This window comes from Aythya marila, assembly GCF_965140915.1.
Source record: "Aythya marila genome assembly, chromosome: 1".
In the NCBI taxonomy this organism is placed as follows: Eukaryota; Metazoa; Chordata; class Aves; order Anseriformes; family Anatidae; genus Aythya; species Aythya marila.
The window spans coordinates 142,541,870-142,560,609 of record NC_139042.1 but is presented as its reverse complement, the minus strand read 5'-3'; the positions used below and the strand labels follow the sequence as shown (position 1 = coordinate 142,560,609).

Sequence of the window (18,740 nt, the reverse complement as noted above, 5' to 3'; positions counted from 1 at the left end):
ATGCACCTGACCAGAAGGAGAGGTGTCATGGGCGGAGGGATAGCACCAGCGGCACAAGAGACACCAGTGCCCAAAGGACCTCTAGCGCCCAGCCCACAGACAGATACAGGCAGTATCATTGGCACCGCAACGATGCGGGGAACAGGCTGGCTCCTCAAACACCCAGCAACAGGGGGCATGGGCCTTCCCATAGGAGCACCATATGAGCATTTAGATATTAGAAAAAACTTATTTACTGAAAGGGTTGTTAGGCATTGGAATGGGCTGTCCAGGGAAGTGGTTGAGTCACCATCCCTGGAAGTCTTCAAAAGATGTTTAGATGTAGAGCTTAGTGATATGGTTTAGTGGAGGACTTGTTAGTGTTAGGTCAGAGGCTGGACTAGGTGATCTTGGAGGTCTCTTCCAACCTAGGTGATTCTGTGACTGACAGACAATAAATATTATTTCAGGTCATTGTTCTGCTGAATAAATTACTGATTTTTTTGTAGCAATAATTGTTCATTGTTTAATCATTAGGCATAGATTGCCTCTTTTAAATGTGGATAGAAGTTGTAATTAAAAACTAAAAATACACTGTTTTGTACTCGTGGAAAAAATACTATGGTTGTGCTGGAGTATGAAAGATCATATCCTTTAATTAACACTATTCTTGTTTCTGTGTTTTCTCCATCCTTTTCTTATCACAAGATGGCAAATTGTATCATACAGGGAAATGATACTGGAAGAGCCTTGCAAGTGTCTGATCAGTTTTACTAGGCATATATTTATCTTACAAGGCTGAGCTTGGCTCTCAAAATACTTCCATTCAAATCTGTTAGATTTTGTTCAAGTCTGTCCAGCCTCTTTCAGAGTGGTGGGTATTGTCCAGATAGCACAACTGGCTGCATAAAGGCCTGATGATTACAGTGGTGTCAAAGAATACTGTGCTCTGGGCTCTCCTGGGCCTCACCTGAGTTAATTATTTCCTAGTGCAAACAAGCTGTATACTAGAAGGAACAGTTGGGTCATTGTGCACACACATCTGCATTAGAGTAATCTTGGAGCTCACAGTGCTTGGAGGGCAAATCACAGAAATCTCTGTTCCAGTGCCCAGATCTTTTGCATGTCTAAGAGAGTGCATATGGAGGAAAGATCTTATCAGGAGGGCAGAGGGTTTCCAATAAACTCTAGTGAAACGAGATATGTTCACATGGAAAAAATGTATATGGGGTGAACTTGGAGGGAAGAGTTGTCCTAAAATTAATCTGACATTGATAGAATTATTATTGCTTATTCCCAACCTGGGAATCCATTGTGCTGGATGTTTTACCAATGTAGAATAAACGTCTGTCCCTTTCTTAGAAAATTCATAATCTAAATAAAGTTGGCAAAGCTATAAAAATTTACCGTGCAGAATCCCCAGTTAATTTTCCAAGTGTAAATATTTAACCTAGAAGCATTCATTACTTGATGTGAAAGAAGCTTGTGCACTTGCTCTTTTCATTGAGATGGACTTGTTTTTTCACACTGCTGGTAGCTCACAGCATCTTTTTTACATTAATGGTGTGCAGCAAAAAGAAAGCTCAGTTTGGAGGGGGGAGATAAAGGAAAACAAAGATCTAGTTGCAAATGAAGTATGGTTCTTGAATAAGATCTTTTGTTTAGATTTTAAAAAATGTTTAGTCTCAAATACAGTGAATGAACTGTCTTAAATCATGTATCCTTTGTGTGTGTTCTGAAACTCCAAAACAATTTACAGCAAAAATTCTTTAACTCTCTTATCTGGGCTAACTACTACATGCAGAATTTTAGTCTGACATGATGTTTAAAAGTGTATGTATATATTATAAAGTCTGTTGTAGCAAGAGCCATAGTTAAAATTGCAATTCAGCTTTTACTGTATTTGCTATTGCTACTTGAAAATTACTTCCAAAGGTGTTCTCTCTCTCTCTCTCTTTTTGTTCTTCCAGTGGCAAAGAAGGCAAAATATCCAGATCATCCTTTAGGAGCATTGAATTGTGTGTGTGTGTGTCTTCTTGCATCAACGAGTTGAGATTTTGAAATTTTAAGGAAAGTCAATAGACAGTTTAATGATTTAATTTTCTGGAAAAGGCTATTTTTTCATACAAATAAGTTGGGTTTCACTCTAGGATTTTAAGCTTTATGTATGGCTAGTTATTGTCCTGATATGCTGAAAGAATTTTAGAAACATATGTTTGCAGAGTGTGGTCTTAAAACCAAAGAAATGAAGTTCCAGGGTTCTACCTCTAAATTTCTGTGCAAAGGCCCTTCTTCAGTCAAATTTGTGTAAGTCTAACAGGAGAAATGACTACTCACTACAAATCTTGACTCATGTATGTGATGCCAGAGGAATGGCTGGCCTGGTTTAAAAGACCTAGAGTGTGGGAGGTACTACCAGCAATCCAGGAGATCATACATAGATGGTATTGTTACTATTGTTAGTAATTTTTTTCCTAATGTATATTCTTATTTATTTTTTTTTTCTCATTGTAAAAGCCATTGCTTCTTAAGCAAGAAAACTCACTGTGAGTATAGTGGTAGATTATTCTCCTTCTGTTTTTTGAAACAACATATATATGCTTTTAAAAGTATTTTCATACCTATGTGTATTATATATAATATTTAACTTACCAGGTCCTCTTCTCCATCAGTCCAAGTTCTGGCATTCTCATTTCTGTCGCTTTGCCTTAGAGTTCATATTTTGGTTGATCTTTGGTTGATCTCATTGCTCTCTTCTAGACAGCCTGAACTGAGTCACATCCTTCCTGAAGTGTAGAACCTGAAGCTGCCCACCAAATTTCAGCTGATGCCCTGCCAATGCTGAGCATAGGAAGAGAAGGATCACTTGTGTTGCATAGATTGTATACCTGCTTATATGTACTACGCTGAGATGTTTGCATTTTGTGGTGGGAAAGCAGTATGACAGTATCAACTCCTGTTCTGTTGGGCAACCGCTATAACCCCCAAGGCCCTTCTGAAAGTAATTTGGGTAGATGATTCATTTCACTTAAATGCACTAAGTTTTTCCCTGCTGAACTCTATGCTATTTTTAAGACTCTCCAATTCATGAAGCTTATTTTGAATTCAAATTCTGTCCTTCTGTGTATTTGCTGTACCTCCCAGCTTCACAGTTACATACACATTTAATAACACTATTCACTATTTCATCATCCAGATCATTAATGAAGACATTGAACAGGATTAGATCCAGGGCAGGCATTTGCGTATCTCCATATGACATCCTCTAAATTAGACTATGTACCATTCGTAACTGTTCTCAGGAACCCACTGTATGGTCATTGTACTTGTACTGTAGCATTTCTTTTTTTCTTATTCATATGTTCCTAGCATCCTTGTCAAATTGTTATACAAGAGCTTATGAAAGTATTAATTAAGTCATGAGACGTGGCAACTGCTGCTTCTGTCATGCCCGTGAATTCTGTTGCACTGTTGTGGAAGGAGTTAGTTTCCTTTTACGCAATGTGAAAATTAATGTGTATTCATGATGTGTATTCATGACAGATGCATGTCTGCTGTTTTTTTTTTTTTTTTTTTTTTTTTTTTTTTTCCTTGTCCTTCAGGAACTTGCTAACAATTTTTACTTAATCTGTATTATTTATTTCTGGATACCGAAGCTCAACTGAATATACACTCCTGCTCCTTCCCCACTGTTTTTTTTCAAATTGGGTTGACGTTTACCATTTCTCAGATCTCTCCTGTACTCTGAGATGAAAACTGCAGCTAAGCGCTTTGAGATTATTTCAGAAATCTTCTTAAATATTTTAGGATGCTGTACCTAATGTACAGGCTTTCAGCTAGCATCCTACTTATCTAAGCACTTTCTAAACTTATTCTTTCCCTTTACAGTTGGAAATTATACCTGTTTCATTTTGAAAATTATTGTGCTAGTCACCAGCACTTGAGCAGTCGTTTTTTTTTTTCTTTAGTGAAAATTGATGCAAAAAGGACATATAACACTTAAGCTTTATTGACATCATCTCTTGAATGCTCTCTGTCTCCATTGGTTAATGGATCAATGTTTTCCATGTTCTTTGAATTATTAACAGACGATAACATATGGTAGTTTTGTTTTTCATGTTCCTTGTTCGGCACCTCTTACCTCAGTCTCGTAAACATTTTCCCTGTGTGCTTGAGTTCGCCTTACATGATCTTTGTAGTGTTACCAGTTTCCTAATTCGTGTATGATTGTTCTTGGTGTTCAGCTAAGGTATTGATTTAACCAATTTTTTATTTTACTGTACTCATTTTCCCTCTGCTTTGTGGAAAAACACAATTGTGCAACATCATTGTTTCGAGGTTTGCATTTTTAGGATTGTGCTGTTTCTAGCGATGGAGGGACAGGGGAAAAACAGCGAAGCCCCACACTGGCACTGCTGTATTTTCTTTTGAAGAATTAATCTAAGCACAAGTTTATCTATAATAAATGTGTGGCTAAATAGATAAATTCAACAAATTTACAAGTTGCAATTCCGTCATGCCGTTAACTTTACCACTTCTCATTCAGAATGGTCACTGCTTAGATTTTTTATTTCTTTAAATGCTGCTGTTAATTAATAGGTGGCATGACAGATGTACATTACTAGAATGCAAATGGCACTTAAACGCTTTAATGGTCATCACTATGCACCCTTTTGATTATTTAGTTGTAGGCTTACAGTGTCAGGCATTTTGTGGAACATGGTTCATTTCTTGTTGTATGGCAACCCTATCTGTTGTTTTTCTGACTTAATTCTGATTTTGAATGCTGTATTTCTGTTACTTTGACATTTGAAATGGTTCTAAGTCTTTGCAGAAATTCAAGTCTATACCAAAGACCTTGGAATCTAATTTGTTCATTCATGTGGACTTTTCTGTTTAATTAATATTCAAACATTTAAATTCATGATCCATAACAGAAATACATGAGAGGGAAGAGTTTTGGGCACCAGCTGGACACAGTCAACAGCACAAATCCTTGCTAAAGGGTGCTAGGGATTAGCAGGGTGGTGATGTTGCATATCCCAGTGCTTAGTGAGTTACTCCATTTGGGTGGGGGTTGAATCTCCACTTCCCATTTCTGGTCAACTTCCAGCTTCATAACTGCATAAATAAATGTGATTAAAGTGATTTAGGTATACTGAAACTTTATTTGTTGTGGAGAAACAGAATGAAGTATCTTAACTGCTACATTGCAAAATGAAAATAGCAGTTCCAGTAAGTGCAGCTCTCAAGTTACAGCTGCACTACAGTTTTGTGGTGTTTTCTCCCTGCAAGTTTGGCTATGCTGTCCTTGAAAATATTTTGCTCAGTTCTTCAATGTACTTTCTGTGGAGCTGTGTGAGCTTCACTCTTTTTAATTTAATCCATTTCTCTAAACTGCCTGTAGATCAAGTCATTTGTCACTGCCGTTAGTTATTTAGTACAGATAGTCTGTAGCCTCTGAGCTTCATAAAACAGACAGATCTTTATCAGTAATCAATATTTATAATATTTGTTGATATAAATCTGTCATTACTGGCTCATCTTTTGAAGTTAATTTGAGATAAAGCACTTTATTAGGGGACTAGTGACTGTGGTAGAAGCAAAAGTAACGAAACCACCAGAAGCTGTATCCTTGACTTTGCTGGCACATCAAAGTCAAAATGCATAGACCTGTATCCTCATGTGAAACCTAACTAATAAGCAATAGTAATGGAGAAGCTTAACACGTTCCCAACTTGCAAAAACCTCTTCATTAAGATACAGCAGCTGTTTATTTTCAGGACCACATGGTCTAGTCAGCATGATAAGAACACAGTGACTATGGATCAGCAAGCTTACTTCTACTGGAAAATACAGGCATCTTTCTTATCTGCTCTAATGGGTTAGTATTAAAGAAGAGCCGGAGTTGGGAGAATAATTAGAGTAATTTTCCATTTATTTCTTCCCAGCCTGCCTCAGGCTAGGAAGGTCAAATGGATGCTAAAGAGGAAAACTGCATCTGGAACTAGTCTGGAAAAAAAATATGTATCCTAGGAGCAGTGCTCTGTACAATTTGCTTAGTCTTAGAAAACTAACTAAGTTTGTCTGCCAGTTGATTGCCTGCTTCATCTAAGAAATCTGCTTAGTCCGTGTGATTCTTAAAGCTATTTTTCTTCAGTTTCAAAATCTGAGAAATTTTGAATTAACTATTTCCCATTTCTTGCTTCTTTCAGCTTTCTCTTTCACATATCAGTCATATTATTCACCAGCTTCCTTTGGCTGGTTTGCAGCTAGGAGGCTTTTCGGTGACAGAGACAAGCTCTCGATTTTCCCACTATGCAGTGAAACTTTGACAGCCTGCAAATCTCAAGGCAGTGCCTGACATAAAATAACATCTGACCCTATCATTTCCTTCCTTGCAATTCAGTGACATGAACTTCAAGATCTTGCATGCTTTCTGGATAGGGAAATCTCTTGTAGCACTGTGGTTGTCAATCTATTTATATTTATCTTACCTGCTTTAATTCATTTCTAATGCAGTCATTGCTGTGATTTCTTGGCATTGCACATCTAGCTATAAAATATTCTTCTTGGGTAATTATTTTATTTCAAGACCTTGAAGCGTTGTGCTTGTTCCCCTGGTTTTGATCATATTTCATCCAAGAGTTTAAGGAAAGCAGATAGTCATGTATTCATCTGTTTGCTTTGTCCAGTGGTCTATAGGACCCTGTCTGATCTATCTGATGGCACCATGTTTCTACATTAATCTAAAGTCAAACACAGTCAATAGTAGACTTTGAATTGCCTTGAAAGAAAAGGTGATCTAACTCCTTCCCTGGCTTTCTACTATTCATCCTGTCCACGTGCACTTTTCTGAAGTGTAGTCTCTTCTGATCAGAGGCAAGGGAAACATTCTCATTGAAGAGGCACAGGTGGCTTAATAACTGTCTTTACTGAAATAATGGAATAATTGCTGTAGCTTGAGAAGGTGCTTTTAATTTATTGCACTGTTAAGGCCTTCGACGTATCATACACATCAGCTGACATATATATTCTGTTATTAATATTGAGAGAAAGCATATGATTTTTCAGTTTCAGCCAAAAGAGGTGCAATACATGGGGCTGCCAGGTCACAGCGTAAGAATGACAAGAGTCAATACATGCTTTTGAAGTGAGTGCTACTCTATTGATTTTTCAATAGTCCAGCTATCTTAAAATCAGTTTTCAGGATAAGGAATCAGTTCCAGTCTTTAAACGTATGTTGGTTGGTCTAAGCTATATGTACAGCATCCTTTTAGGACATAGAAGCTGTGAACTCTGCCTTTATGTTTCAGTTACTGCTTCAGTGTTCCTTCTAGTCAGGCTTATACATATGCACTGTTTGCAGAGACAATTTCATTGTTGAAATTTCACTTTATCTTAAAGTAATATTGAAAACATAATGTTTTTCATGATAGATTTGAGAGTATCATTTGGCTTCTTTGCCACATACCAAATAGCAGAGTGTTCAATGCCTGCGTGGTAGTGATGAGAACTAGCCTCACCTTTTGAGCTTTCAAACAATCTAACTTGCAGCAAGTATGGTTAAAGAATGAAAAGAGAGACGATTTCTTTTCTGTTGAAGCTCTGGAGGGTGTATTGGTTGGAGGCACTTGAACAGCAGTGCCCATTGGGTCTTGTTGGGAGACTTGCGAGATGAATGACTACACAGTAGTAGCTCTTTAAAATGGGGAGCTTGAATTGGAGGAGCGAGCTCCTAGTAAGCAGATAACCCATACTTATCCTTAACCTCAGAGTTTGATTTTACTGGTACTTATGATTTAAAAAACAAAACAAACAAAAAAGCACCTTTATCTTTTCTGTGGTTTAAAAAAAAAATCATCACAATTTTTTTCTCCTCTCCTTTCACAGGTTCCAACTATGGGAGTCCCCGTCCAGCTCATGCCAACATGAATGCCAATGCAGCTGCAGGGCTTGCCCCAGAGCATATCCCTACTCCAGGGGCAGCTCTGTCCTGGCAAGCTGCAATTGATGCTGCCAGGCAAGCTAAATTGATGGGTAGTGCTGGCAATGCAACAATATCCACAGCTAGCTCCACACAGAGAAAACGGCAGCAGTACGGGAAACAGAAAAAACAGGGTACCACCACAGCTACACGTCCTCCCCGGGCACTGCTGTGTTTAACACTGAAAAATCCCATCCGGAGGGCATGCATCAGCATCGTCGAATGGAAATATCCTTTTTGATGTTCTTGTTTGGAAAAACAGCAACTTGTTAGCGTGTGTCAGGTGCTACTCAAAAGTATGAGGAAATCAATACATTAAGTGGAAAGGCACCACTGGGAATGTAAGGTATATGAGTAGTATCTGATATTTTAACTGAGATTATTTATGCTGGGGAAAAAACATTTCGGACTGAAGCTGTAACCATACCCATGTGTATGAAACTGCCAGAAGCTTAAATGATAATGGTTAGGGGCTGAATTCTACTCTTCTAAAAACATGTGCCTGAAGCTTAAATCAGTGGGAGATATGTGAGGTATCTGAAGCCAGTTAAACTAGGAAGTAGGGAAGTAGAAAGTAGTGAAAAAGAAAAATAGCTAAAGTAATCCTGCCACATGCTCAAATGCAGTATGAGGCCAGATCTAGTAGGCTGATCAAGAGACAGACTGTCACAGATGATGGATGATAACCACTGACACAGAACTGCAGAAGGCAAGGGTCAGTGCTGCTTTCCTGGAAAGTCAATGAGAGTTTGGCTGTTGGCTTCATCGTGTGGAAGGAGCAAAGTCTTTTTAGTCAGCCAAGGCTGATCAACAAAAGCTGGAATTTGTATTTCACAGAAAATTCACAAACTGAAATAAAAATATACCTCCCCTGCCTCCCCAAAGAGAAACCAAGACTGACCCTGAACCGTAATCATCAGTAAATCACAAGCTAATGGGGTTCTTCAGTAAATGGAAAAGTATTGTTAGGGGTAGATAAGCACTTCAGGGAAAGGCTGTACAGAACTCAGCAGTAGTTAATATGTTAAAAAAATATATAAATACTAATTTAAAAAGTCATTTAAGACAATGTGATAATATTGTTCCTTTGGGGATCTGGTGGGACATTATAAAGATGTAAGCAGAATATGATCACATTAGGTCTCACTGACATGGATATCTTTTTTCAGAAGAACAACTTGTTAAAAATACTCTTGTCAATTGTTAGATATCCTTAAAGTTCCCGTCTGCCTATTGCTTTCTTCTGATGCTAATTTTTAATCCCCTTGATTAAGGTTGCTACCATTCATCCCTTTTGGCATAGCTCTCATACTTTAAGCATAAGATGATGGATGATGACTAACAGGATGAAGCTGAATATTGGGTTACTTGCCAGCACCCCATGTCTTTAAAGACAGTAACCATGTCTTTAGAGAAAGAGCGCAGTGACATTTGATAAATGAATAAGATCAGCAATGAACGATGGGAATGATGTGTTGTAAACCAGGATACAGCACTGCTGAGATCAAGAGGATGGACAAACAATGTGATTAAAGCAATCCAAAGATGCTGACGCTTGCATTTTTTTGTTTGTTTGGTTTTAGGTGAGTTGGTGGAAATATTTTTTCATCAGAACCTCTCATTGGATGTACAGTATTTATAAACATGAAGCACTTCAATGACAAATAAAAATATCAAAGGGCTGTGATAAGATTTAATTTTATTCTGTACACAGACTTTTCCTAATTGCTGAAAATTACTGAGAAAAACTTAGCTTAATTTTCTGAACCTCTGAAATCTAAGCACAGTAGATATTAAATACCAAATGGCACTTCTATGGTGTTTCAGACCCAAACATTATAGTGTTAAGAGCCTGAAAGTACAATTGCATGTAAGAAAAAGTGAAACGAAGTAATTACACAGGTAAATCTTTGCAAAATATGTTTTTATTCTGCTGGATTTGCAGTGCACTTACAGTTTTTATATCACTGTATTTTTACAATGTATAATGAGACTAGAAATGAAAAAGAAACACAAATGCATAAACAGTAATAAGCTTATGGATAATATTCCTGTTAGGAGAAAAAAAATGTAGGCAAAAGGCAATTAAGAGAAAGAAAACCTATGGACATTGAGGTCTTTATGCAGTAAGTACTATGTATCGAACCTGAGGTACATGAGAAATCCCATTGATTTCACCTCTAATGTATCTACCCAGATCTGCAGATCTCTGAGGTTGCCTGGAATTTCCCAAGACTGTCTGTGTAGTTGTCACATTATCCTTTTATTTGTTCTGGCTTCTTATTTGACTACAGGCCATAATTGCCACAATGACATATTGAATTAATCTCCTTCTAGAAAGGATCCTACTTGTTGTCTTCCTCCTTGTTATTGTATATCTCATAGAATTCATAGGCTTAAGCAGGGTAGTTCAGTAGGTTTTGGAAGCCTTTGGCTCTTCCACTTGTGAAATACAGAATGTATCTGAGCAGAGGTCAGGTGCCTGGGGTTTGTCTGTATCTTGCAGTTCAGGCTGCTGGACATCCTGATCTCCAGTTCATTCTTGCTAAAACCTGCTGAGAATGGTAGTCTGCTGACCAGAAGCATGCATACTCTGTTGACATTTGGCAACGCTGCAAAACCAGTCCCGTGGTAGATAAACTCATGCTCAAACACACTCTGTGTCATGGAGTGCACTACCTGGCTTTCTCCTTGTCCTCTCCTGCTTTTCATTCGCCTCCAGAGTACTGGTGAGTTATCCCAGAGCTAGCCTACAGGATATTCTTGCAGGCAAGTAAATATAGACAGACTGTAAATTTGGTCTCTAGTCTGACTGGAGATACTTCACAGCTACTAAGGTTAAGAAGTCCACACACACACAAAAAAAAATTAAAAAAAAAATACAGTGCCAGCAAACTGAAGTCAGTACAAAAATGTCCTTTGATTTTTCCATAGACAGTGGGACAGCAGAGGTTGTACAGGGTTGGTTTGTTGCACATCCCAAATATTGTTTTTGATTTTCAGGGGTTGGTGTTATTTTTTTTTTCCTCTCCTGAAGGAGGTTGATGACAGGATACAAACACAAGAAAAAAAAGTACTACTTCAAATAATTTAAGAAAAAAATAATAATATGTGGCTATGAACAATATAAGCACACTTTGGATAAAGCCCATTTTATCCCCTTAAGTTTTATTATTTAAATGTCTTCTAGCAGAATGTGAACATATATTTTTGGGCCCTTGCATTTAACTTTGAGATATGAGAGAGTATGAAAAAAGTGTAAGCTTCTATTAAAAATTACTTCAAGGTTTGAAAACGCAGAGGGAAAAGACACGGAGAAACTAATTGTAAGAGGACAGATGATGGTCCTTCCAGAACAGGCTTCTGTTATTAAAAATAGTACAGCCACACTTGAAGGAAAATAAGGAAAATGCTATCTAAATAAATAAGAGAAGAAAAAACTTTTAAGAAATCTGTGTTTACTCTGGCACGCGACTGGCCTCCACTGCTTTTGACATATTAGGAAGATTCTTGGCTGGGAGCAACTAAAAGCACTTAAAAAGGCATATGTTTCTTTTCAGAATATAAGGGGCTTGGAATGTTTTCTTTAAACAGAATTCTTATAAGTCTTTTATTTTTTTTTTTATTTGTGTGCACATTTCAGAACAATTTCCTTAACTCCGTTCCTCAGACCATTTGAAATAATTATTTTACTGACTATTTTTGCCAATTGTGTGGCCTTAGCTATCTATATCCCCTTTCCAGAAGATGATTCCAATGCCACCAATTCCAATCTGGTAAGTCCTTGATGGTGTCTAATCTCATTACTTTGAAAGTCCTTTTTAGAAGTCACCAGAGAGACTGTTGAAGTTACAGAATGTAAATATATCCACCAAAGATGATAACATAATGAAGTAAAATTTGGTTTTGAGTGCTCAGTCTCCTCTATTCATGTGAGCACCTGTTTCAGTTGAGCTGGCTTTAGAAAAGATTGTTCCAAAAACCGCGCGGATGCTGTGCGTGATGTTTTGGCTAGCGAATTCCTGCATGCTGCAAAAGTGCTTGGTAAGTTTAAACTGCAGGTGTTTGTGGAAGAAATCCTTTAATTACAGATTATATCATGTTTTTGTTTTACAAAGTGCTGTTGTGAAATTGATACGGTTCTCCTGTCAGGTGATGCATGGGAGCACAGCCTGATGACTAATTTCTGGGAAGTGTGTTAATGCTTGCATTTCACACTGATACACTTCTTGTTGAATGTGTTTTCTTTCCCTCTTGTTGGGATAATATAGTTTTTCCTGTGTCACCACGGATGCTAATGCTGGCACTTTAGGATAGAGCATAGTATCTTTACCACAGATAAAGGGGGGGAGTGTTTGCTTTTGGCATAGTATGAAGTCATAGCAAATAATTCTGCTCAGTAAGGGCACAATGCAAAACAGTTCTGGAATGCTATTCACTGAATTAGCAGAAGACATTTTTCTTCCCCCAAAACAAGTGGACAAATGTCCTACTTGCGCGGTTGGATCATAATGAAAACTTGCTCCCAGGGTTTAAGAGTTGGGATGCTATTTCCTGATTGAAAATGTACCTAGGCATTAGAATTTTTAGAGCAACAGAGAAGGGAGTAAGAGCCATACTTCCAATGTAGGGATAGTTGGGGTGGCTGACAGACATTATAATTGAAATGATCTATGCTGTTCTCTGTAAGAAAGTAATCTGATTATATATCTATTGAAGTTGCATAAAGGAAATTGCAAACTTCAGGACTTCTTTGGATCTTTTTTTTTTTTTTTTTTTTTTTTTTTTTTTTTTTAACCTTAGTGTAGTGCTTTTCCACTGTAACTTTGTAAAGGTGTTTAAAAACAGTAGCAGGAGGAGATAAGAATTGTTAACTTTTTAAATATTCTCTATATTTACATTTAATTTCACACCCATACTATCTTTTTTATAAAGAGAATTTGTGGTTTGTTGTTTCTTTTTTGCTGCCATCTCTTTGCTAGTTTGACACAGTGTTTAACAATGATGAACCATGGTGTGTATGTTTAGAACACCTCAGCATGGCATCTCTCAGAAATTAGTATATTTTAATAAAAACACAGTTTCATTTGATCCTCTGGCTATACGAAGATAATATGTTGATTGTTGCGCATTCTGTCTTACAAGTTTGAAAGAGAAAAATGAAACAGAGTTGAAGTTTAGGGGAGCTCTAATTTGTCTTGAGTTTAATTGGGTGTGGGTATTACCTTATCTCAGTGACTGCTAACTAATACTAGGTTGGAAGTATGTTCAAATAACTTCATAATTGAATGAGTTATACTGAAACTTCTCTATTACTAAATAATATATGCAATTTGTGAGCTGAGTTGCTACTCTGAATCTGTTTTCCAAGGCATCTTTTGCATCTTTTATGTCATTTGGTCAATCCATCAAAACATCCATGTTAGTTGTGAGTTAGATTTAAAAACAAACAAAACCAAAACAGCTAAATTTACAATCTCAGGAGACTTTAGAAGTGTAATGGGTTTGAGGATGAGGAGGCATAGTTATCTTAGATATCTGTCTAGCTGTTTCATAGAAGTAAGAGGATAAGAAAGTGAAATGGGGGCTCTCTTCAGCTGCATTTTGTTCTTTGGATCTCAATGAGAAAGTGATTAAAAATGGTAATTGGGGTACTTAATATCAACTGGCCTAGGAGGGGTTTGCACTAGTGGAATTAAGACTGTTCTACATTATAGATCTATCCCTAGAGATCTGACTGCCCACTAGCCTTTGGTATTGTGATTTGAAAAAGGTGCAGATAACAAGATGTAACATGGTTTGTCCAGGACATTGAATTATGCTTCATGTTCCACTGAAGTCAATTCAGCATTATCTCCTGTTAGTCCCAGCCCTTATTTTATTTGTTTTTTTCCTCAGGGTGTTATATGTATTGGCAGGTATATCCTGCTGTCAGGAAGTAAAGTTTTTGAGTATATCATTTACTGCATTACCAAACTGTTCACAGGATTGCATAGTGATCAGTGAGTAAAGTACTGAGCAATAGGGAGGGAAAGCAGAGGCAAGTGGATGTGACAAAGGTGTTGTTTTGTTGTTTCTTTTTTTTTATTATTAAAAAAAAAGTCTTGCAATGAAATGAAAGAATAGATGAAACTCAGACTGAAAGGAAAGCTATTTTAGATGGCAAGAACTGCAGAAGAGAGAGGCCTTACTCTGATGTAGCCAAACTACACATGGAACAGACTAGAAGGAAGATGGGGTTGATGATAATTTCTGAAAAAAGTTGGTGCTTTTACAAAAGTTGCATGACTATTTTTTTCTACCTGTGAGCATGTATTTTGCAATCAGATGTTATTTGGTATTTTGTAGCCATGAAGTCTAGAGCTCCAAAGGCTTTAATCTGAAACAGAAATGGAGTGTGTCTGCAATGCATGCATTTGAGTTAATAGTGTGCGCATGTGTATCTTGTGCAGAAACATGAGTTTGACAGAACATATAGTGGCCCAGAAGAAACTTGCACTTGTGTAAGAACTTGTTTCACTTCCATTTTACAATTTAATTCTTAAGCAATAAAGCCACCACAGAAATTACCACATCCCTGGTTTCCTGAGCCATCCGTAACTTTCTGAGACACAGAGGAACCATCTACAGAAAATATATGCTAGATAGTAACTGTTTTAAGAGATATGAATGTGACAGCACAACACTTTTCCAATAAACTGACACTTTCCCTTTGAGTCCAAAAGTTCCTCTTCTAAGGGTTCATCATAACTTTTCAAACAATGTTTTCTCTCAGGTCTGAGGTTTAAAAAAAAAGTCATTTTGAATAAGCTCATTGAGTAAAGGGTGGTCAGAGAAGAGAGATTCTGAACTGAATGGTTTGTTTTCTGTGTGTAAAAGGAGAAAAATTATAACGAAGTAAAGTTTTGATGAATAACTATAATCTTTGTCAGTTTCATGGATGTTATCAGCCATTGGTTCAATGGGGTATACTTATTGCTGTATGTCTTCCATAGGAGTCTTGAAGAGACATATACCTCATTCATGTGTACAAAAAAAACCAATAATATAGGTTCATAACTCCATTTGCATAAGCCTTGTCTTTAGATGCAAGACCTATTTGTTACTGTGCCATAGTTACTTACATAAGCATTGGAACTAAATACAGAAGTTTCCAATAAATAATCCCTTGTCTTTTGTGTTAGTGAGGAATTGTGATTAACTGTAATGCATTAGAAGTTTAGGCCAAAAAACCACACACACACTGACTGTTCTTTTGCAATCTGACTTGCCATAAGAATTCCTATAAATTATCAAGCGTCTTATATCAAGTTTAGGGCTGGTAGTTTAGACTCTCATTTTCAAGATACACATATGTATGCTAAAACCCAGATTTTGCATTTTTGCGCTTACTGGAGTTATTTCTGCCACTTGCTTTAAGAAATATGTTACAATGATATCATGTAGTAATAACAAAAGCTTAAAATTGGCTTCAGAAGTTTTTGGTTTTACTTCTACAATGTGTTGTCTGGAAAACTATTAAACTTGCAGAAATGGAGGGGAGTCGTATTAGGTGCAATGTTGTTTTGGTATTACTGAACTCTGCTGAGGTTTTGCTTAAATTTTCAAGTAGCAAAAGCTCATGCATGACCCTGTGCAAAGAACAATTTTGTATTCTCTTGATGCAGTCAGAAAAATTGGAGCTAGTTGGAGGGGAATTGAAGCTAGCCTGCATGAGAGGCTGTAACAGATATGGAGGCTTTCTGCTTGTTATCCCTGCAATTATGCATTAGAACAGAGATAATGTACATTTAGGAATAAAACTATAGACTGCCTGAGATAGGAAGCTGAGAGGAAAATGCCTCTGTCACTTTACTGGCAATTGCAAATGGCACAAGCCTGGTCAATGTCACAGCATGGCGATAACATAATGAGGTTAAAACCAAGGTTTACAGCACGTTCCATGGAAGGCAATTCAGTCAGTTGTTTATACATTGGATAAATAACAGGAGAAAATTCCTTGTGTGGTTTTGATAGCTCTACTTTCCCTTATCCTTATTACAGGAAGGAAATCCTGTTGTACAATAGTTAAGTTTAAAAAAAGATCTGCATTTTTATGTCAGCTTATAATAGGATGTCACCTTCAGACTAATTTGTTAAACCCAAAATAGGACCTTGTGAAAGGGAAGATGGGATTTGTGCTTGTTTGTCAGCATTTGTGCCAGCAGGTGTTTGAGTGAATGCCTGCCTATGGAAGGGGACTTGCCTTTCAGGGAGCCATGGCTGCTTTGGTGACTATGGTAGTATCCAGTTGAGTGGGCGATTCCTGTACAAAAATAAAAAAAGTTTAAAATCTTTTTGGATTTGAAACAGACTGGCACAGTAGATGGGCATGTGGCTCTTGTATTTGTAGTTAATATAACAAACATAATGGCTTAACAAACTTCATCATTTTCTGTATCGATGAGTTCTGAAGTCAGCATATGGAGCGGTTTGCTTGTAACCATTTCTCTTGTGCAAAATCAGAAAGTGTTAGACAGCAAAATGGAGGTGAGGGGTCAAGAAAAGAAGGGATGTTTTATCTGGATAAAGATAAGGAAGAATACTATTCAAAAGCTTTTGGTTCTCTTCTGTCATTGCTATAATCTTCCTCTGTGACAGTTCCCAACCAGTAAGTGATAGTAATATATAGTATAGTAATAGTATAGGACTGTAGAGTAATAAAAAGTATAGTACTGTACAGTAATGAGATACGTTCACATTAGAGGTGAGGTGCAGGATGGGGTAGACTGGCTACCAAGTTAATAAGCTCTGATAGGTTTATTAGCTTGGGCCCCATGCCAGTGCTACTACAGCTGGAGGATGCTATGTAATTTGAAAAGTGAGAAGCAAGCAACAGAAGCTGGAAGGGAGGACTTGAGGAGTGTGGAAAGGGACTGGAGTGAGGAGAAGATGAGATTCAAAAAATCATTGAGGACTTGCTCGAAAGACTGAGAATTGCTGTTGTGTATGATGCTAAGGAAGCTGAATACAAAGGAATTTAGGTTCAACATTGCGAAGAGTCCTCAGAATTCCTGCCTTTGGCAGGGGGAGGTCAGCTCAGCTCAGCATCCCTAGCAGCAATGAACACGGTGTGGAAGAATAAGCACTGAATGTTGAGAGGAAGACATTCAAGCCCATCTGCTGGTTCTGGTATTAGCAAACTGTATGGCCTTGGGTAAATTGTGGTCTCAGCTTTCCCATCTGTAAAGTGAGTCGGTTATGGCTTCCACAGTGAATGTAATTAGTCAGTGCCTTACATCATCCAGACTGTTATGAGGAATGTTGTAGAAAGACTGTCAAGACAAGAATAAAATCTGTAGCAATCTGTTCTGAGCCCATGGCCTCTAATCAAAAAGGATGGGTGAAAGGTAGGACAGAACCCTCATTTCTTTTGCACTGGGTGCAGCAAATCTTAATTTCTATGAAGTGTGTAGGACCGCGTCATCACAATTTCATCTTGTGTGATGAATTATTTGAGGGGACCTCTTCTGAATGTTTAAATATACAGTCTTTTTATCATTCCTAACATGGTAGTGTAATTTCCTAGGCTTTGAGAGGAAGAATCTAGTAAAGCAGAGATTAACACCTCTATGTGTTATTAGAAGGGCTAAAATTGTTGGATTTCCTGGGAAGACCTCTGCCACTTGAGTAGTAATTGGCAGTAGTAAGAGGTTATTCGATGTGGACCAGGTAAAAAACTAATTGGGAAAGCTTTTGCAGGATTCAGAGATGTTTGCACACAGCAGAGGAATGCCTGGTTCTATTCCAGGGTCTGGAAGGCACTGAAGGACTTCTGCATCTTTGTAAAAGGGGCTCTTTGTAGTGCTTTTTTTTTTTTTTCAAAAATGCTTCCTGCTGAACTTCTCCACATCTCAGTCAAATCCTAGTCCTCTGCTTCTCTTTATACCAGTGGTCTCACTGTCCTCACCAACCCTGTGCTTTTGTTATTGTTTACCAGCTCTTGATCTGCTCTGAGGTCTCGCTCATCTTTGTGTCTGTTTTTTTTTTTTTTTTTTTGGGGGGGGGAGGGGGGGGAGAGGGGGGAATGGAGTTATCCTTTTTAAGATTCATTACCTGTGCTTTGCCAAGTTAATTTCTTCATTCCAGCCAAACTTCCATTAGACCTGTCCCTTTTCCTATGTGCTTTTAAGTATGGTCTCCCCTTCACAGTAGTTCCATATGTTTCCCATCTTCCCATTTGATCTCAGTGCTGTCCTCATCTTTGGACCCCTGACCATTTCTCTAATTAACATGGGTCTGATATTCTGTTCAGCACATTGTTCTCCCAGTCTGAATCTGTCCCTGATTTGGTCTTAGCCCTTCTGCTTTTGAAATCAGCTGTGTCCTTTCCAATGATGTCTGGAAGACAGCTGAAATACTCAGAGAGTGGGCCCAACTCACAGGCTGGTTGCTTTATTCCACCTTGGTTCAGACCAGTGTAGAACAGTTATTACGTGAGTCCTTGTATGCCTTTGTAGCCCTTGTTCAGCTCTGTGGGTGTGATGCATGCATTCATGTCTGCAGAAGCTGTAAGATGCCAGATTAGTATTTGTAATGACAATTTAAGTGTTAAGTTTTAGCAAGTCTCTGTGAAGCCTGTGCAGATGGAGTTAAGAGCCCATCTGGCTAAACTTAAGTGGGTTGGCAAGGCAAAAAATGCAGCACTGACACAAAGGCCATTAATTTGCCAGTTCTTATGATGTTATTGCAAACTGTATGGTCACTAAAGAAAATAGGTGTTTTTTTTTTTTTT

The 18,740-nt window shown here is 37.8% G+C and overlaps 1 protein-coding gene across 17 annotated transcripts in view; it reads left to right on the top strand.

Moving 5' to 3' along the window:
* CACNA1C (calcium voltage-gated channel subunit alpha1 C) overlaps window positions 1–18,740 on the top strand; it is a 481,405-nt gene that overhangs the window by 63,343 nt on the left and 399,322 nt on the right. For all 17 annotated transcript variants that reach the window (XM_082784794.1, XM_082784789.1, XM_082784786.1 and 14 more), the window contains exons 2-3: window positions 7,873–8,195; window positions 11,638–11,742. In XM_082784794.1, the coding sequence (XP_082640920.1) occupies window positions 7,873–8,195; window positions 11,638–11,742 (428 nt within the window). The remainder of the gene's footprint in view (window positions 1–7,872; window positions 8,196–11,637; window positions 11,743–18,740) is intronic.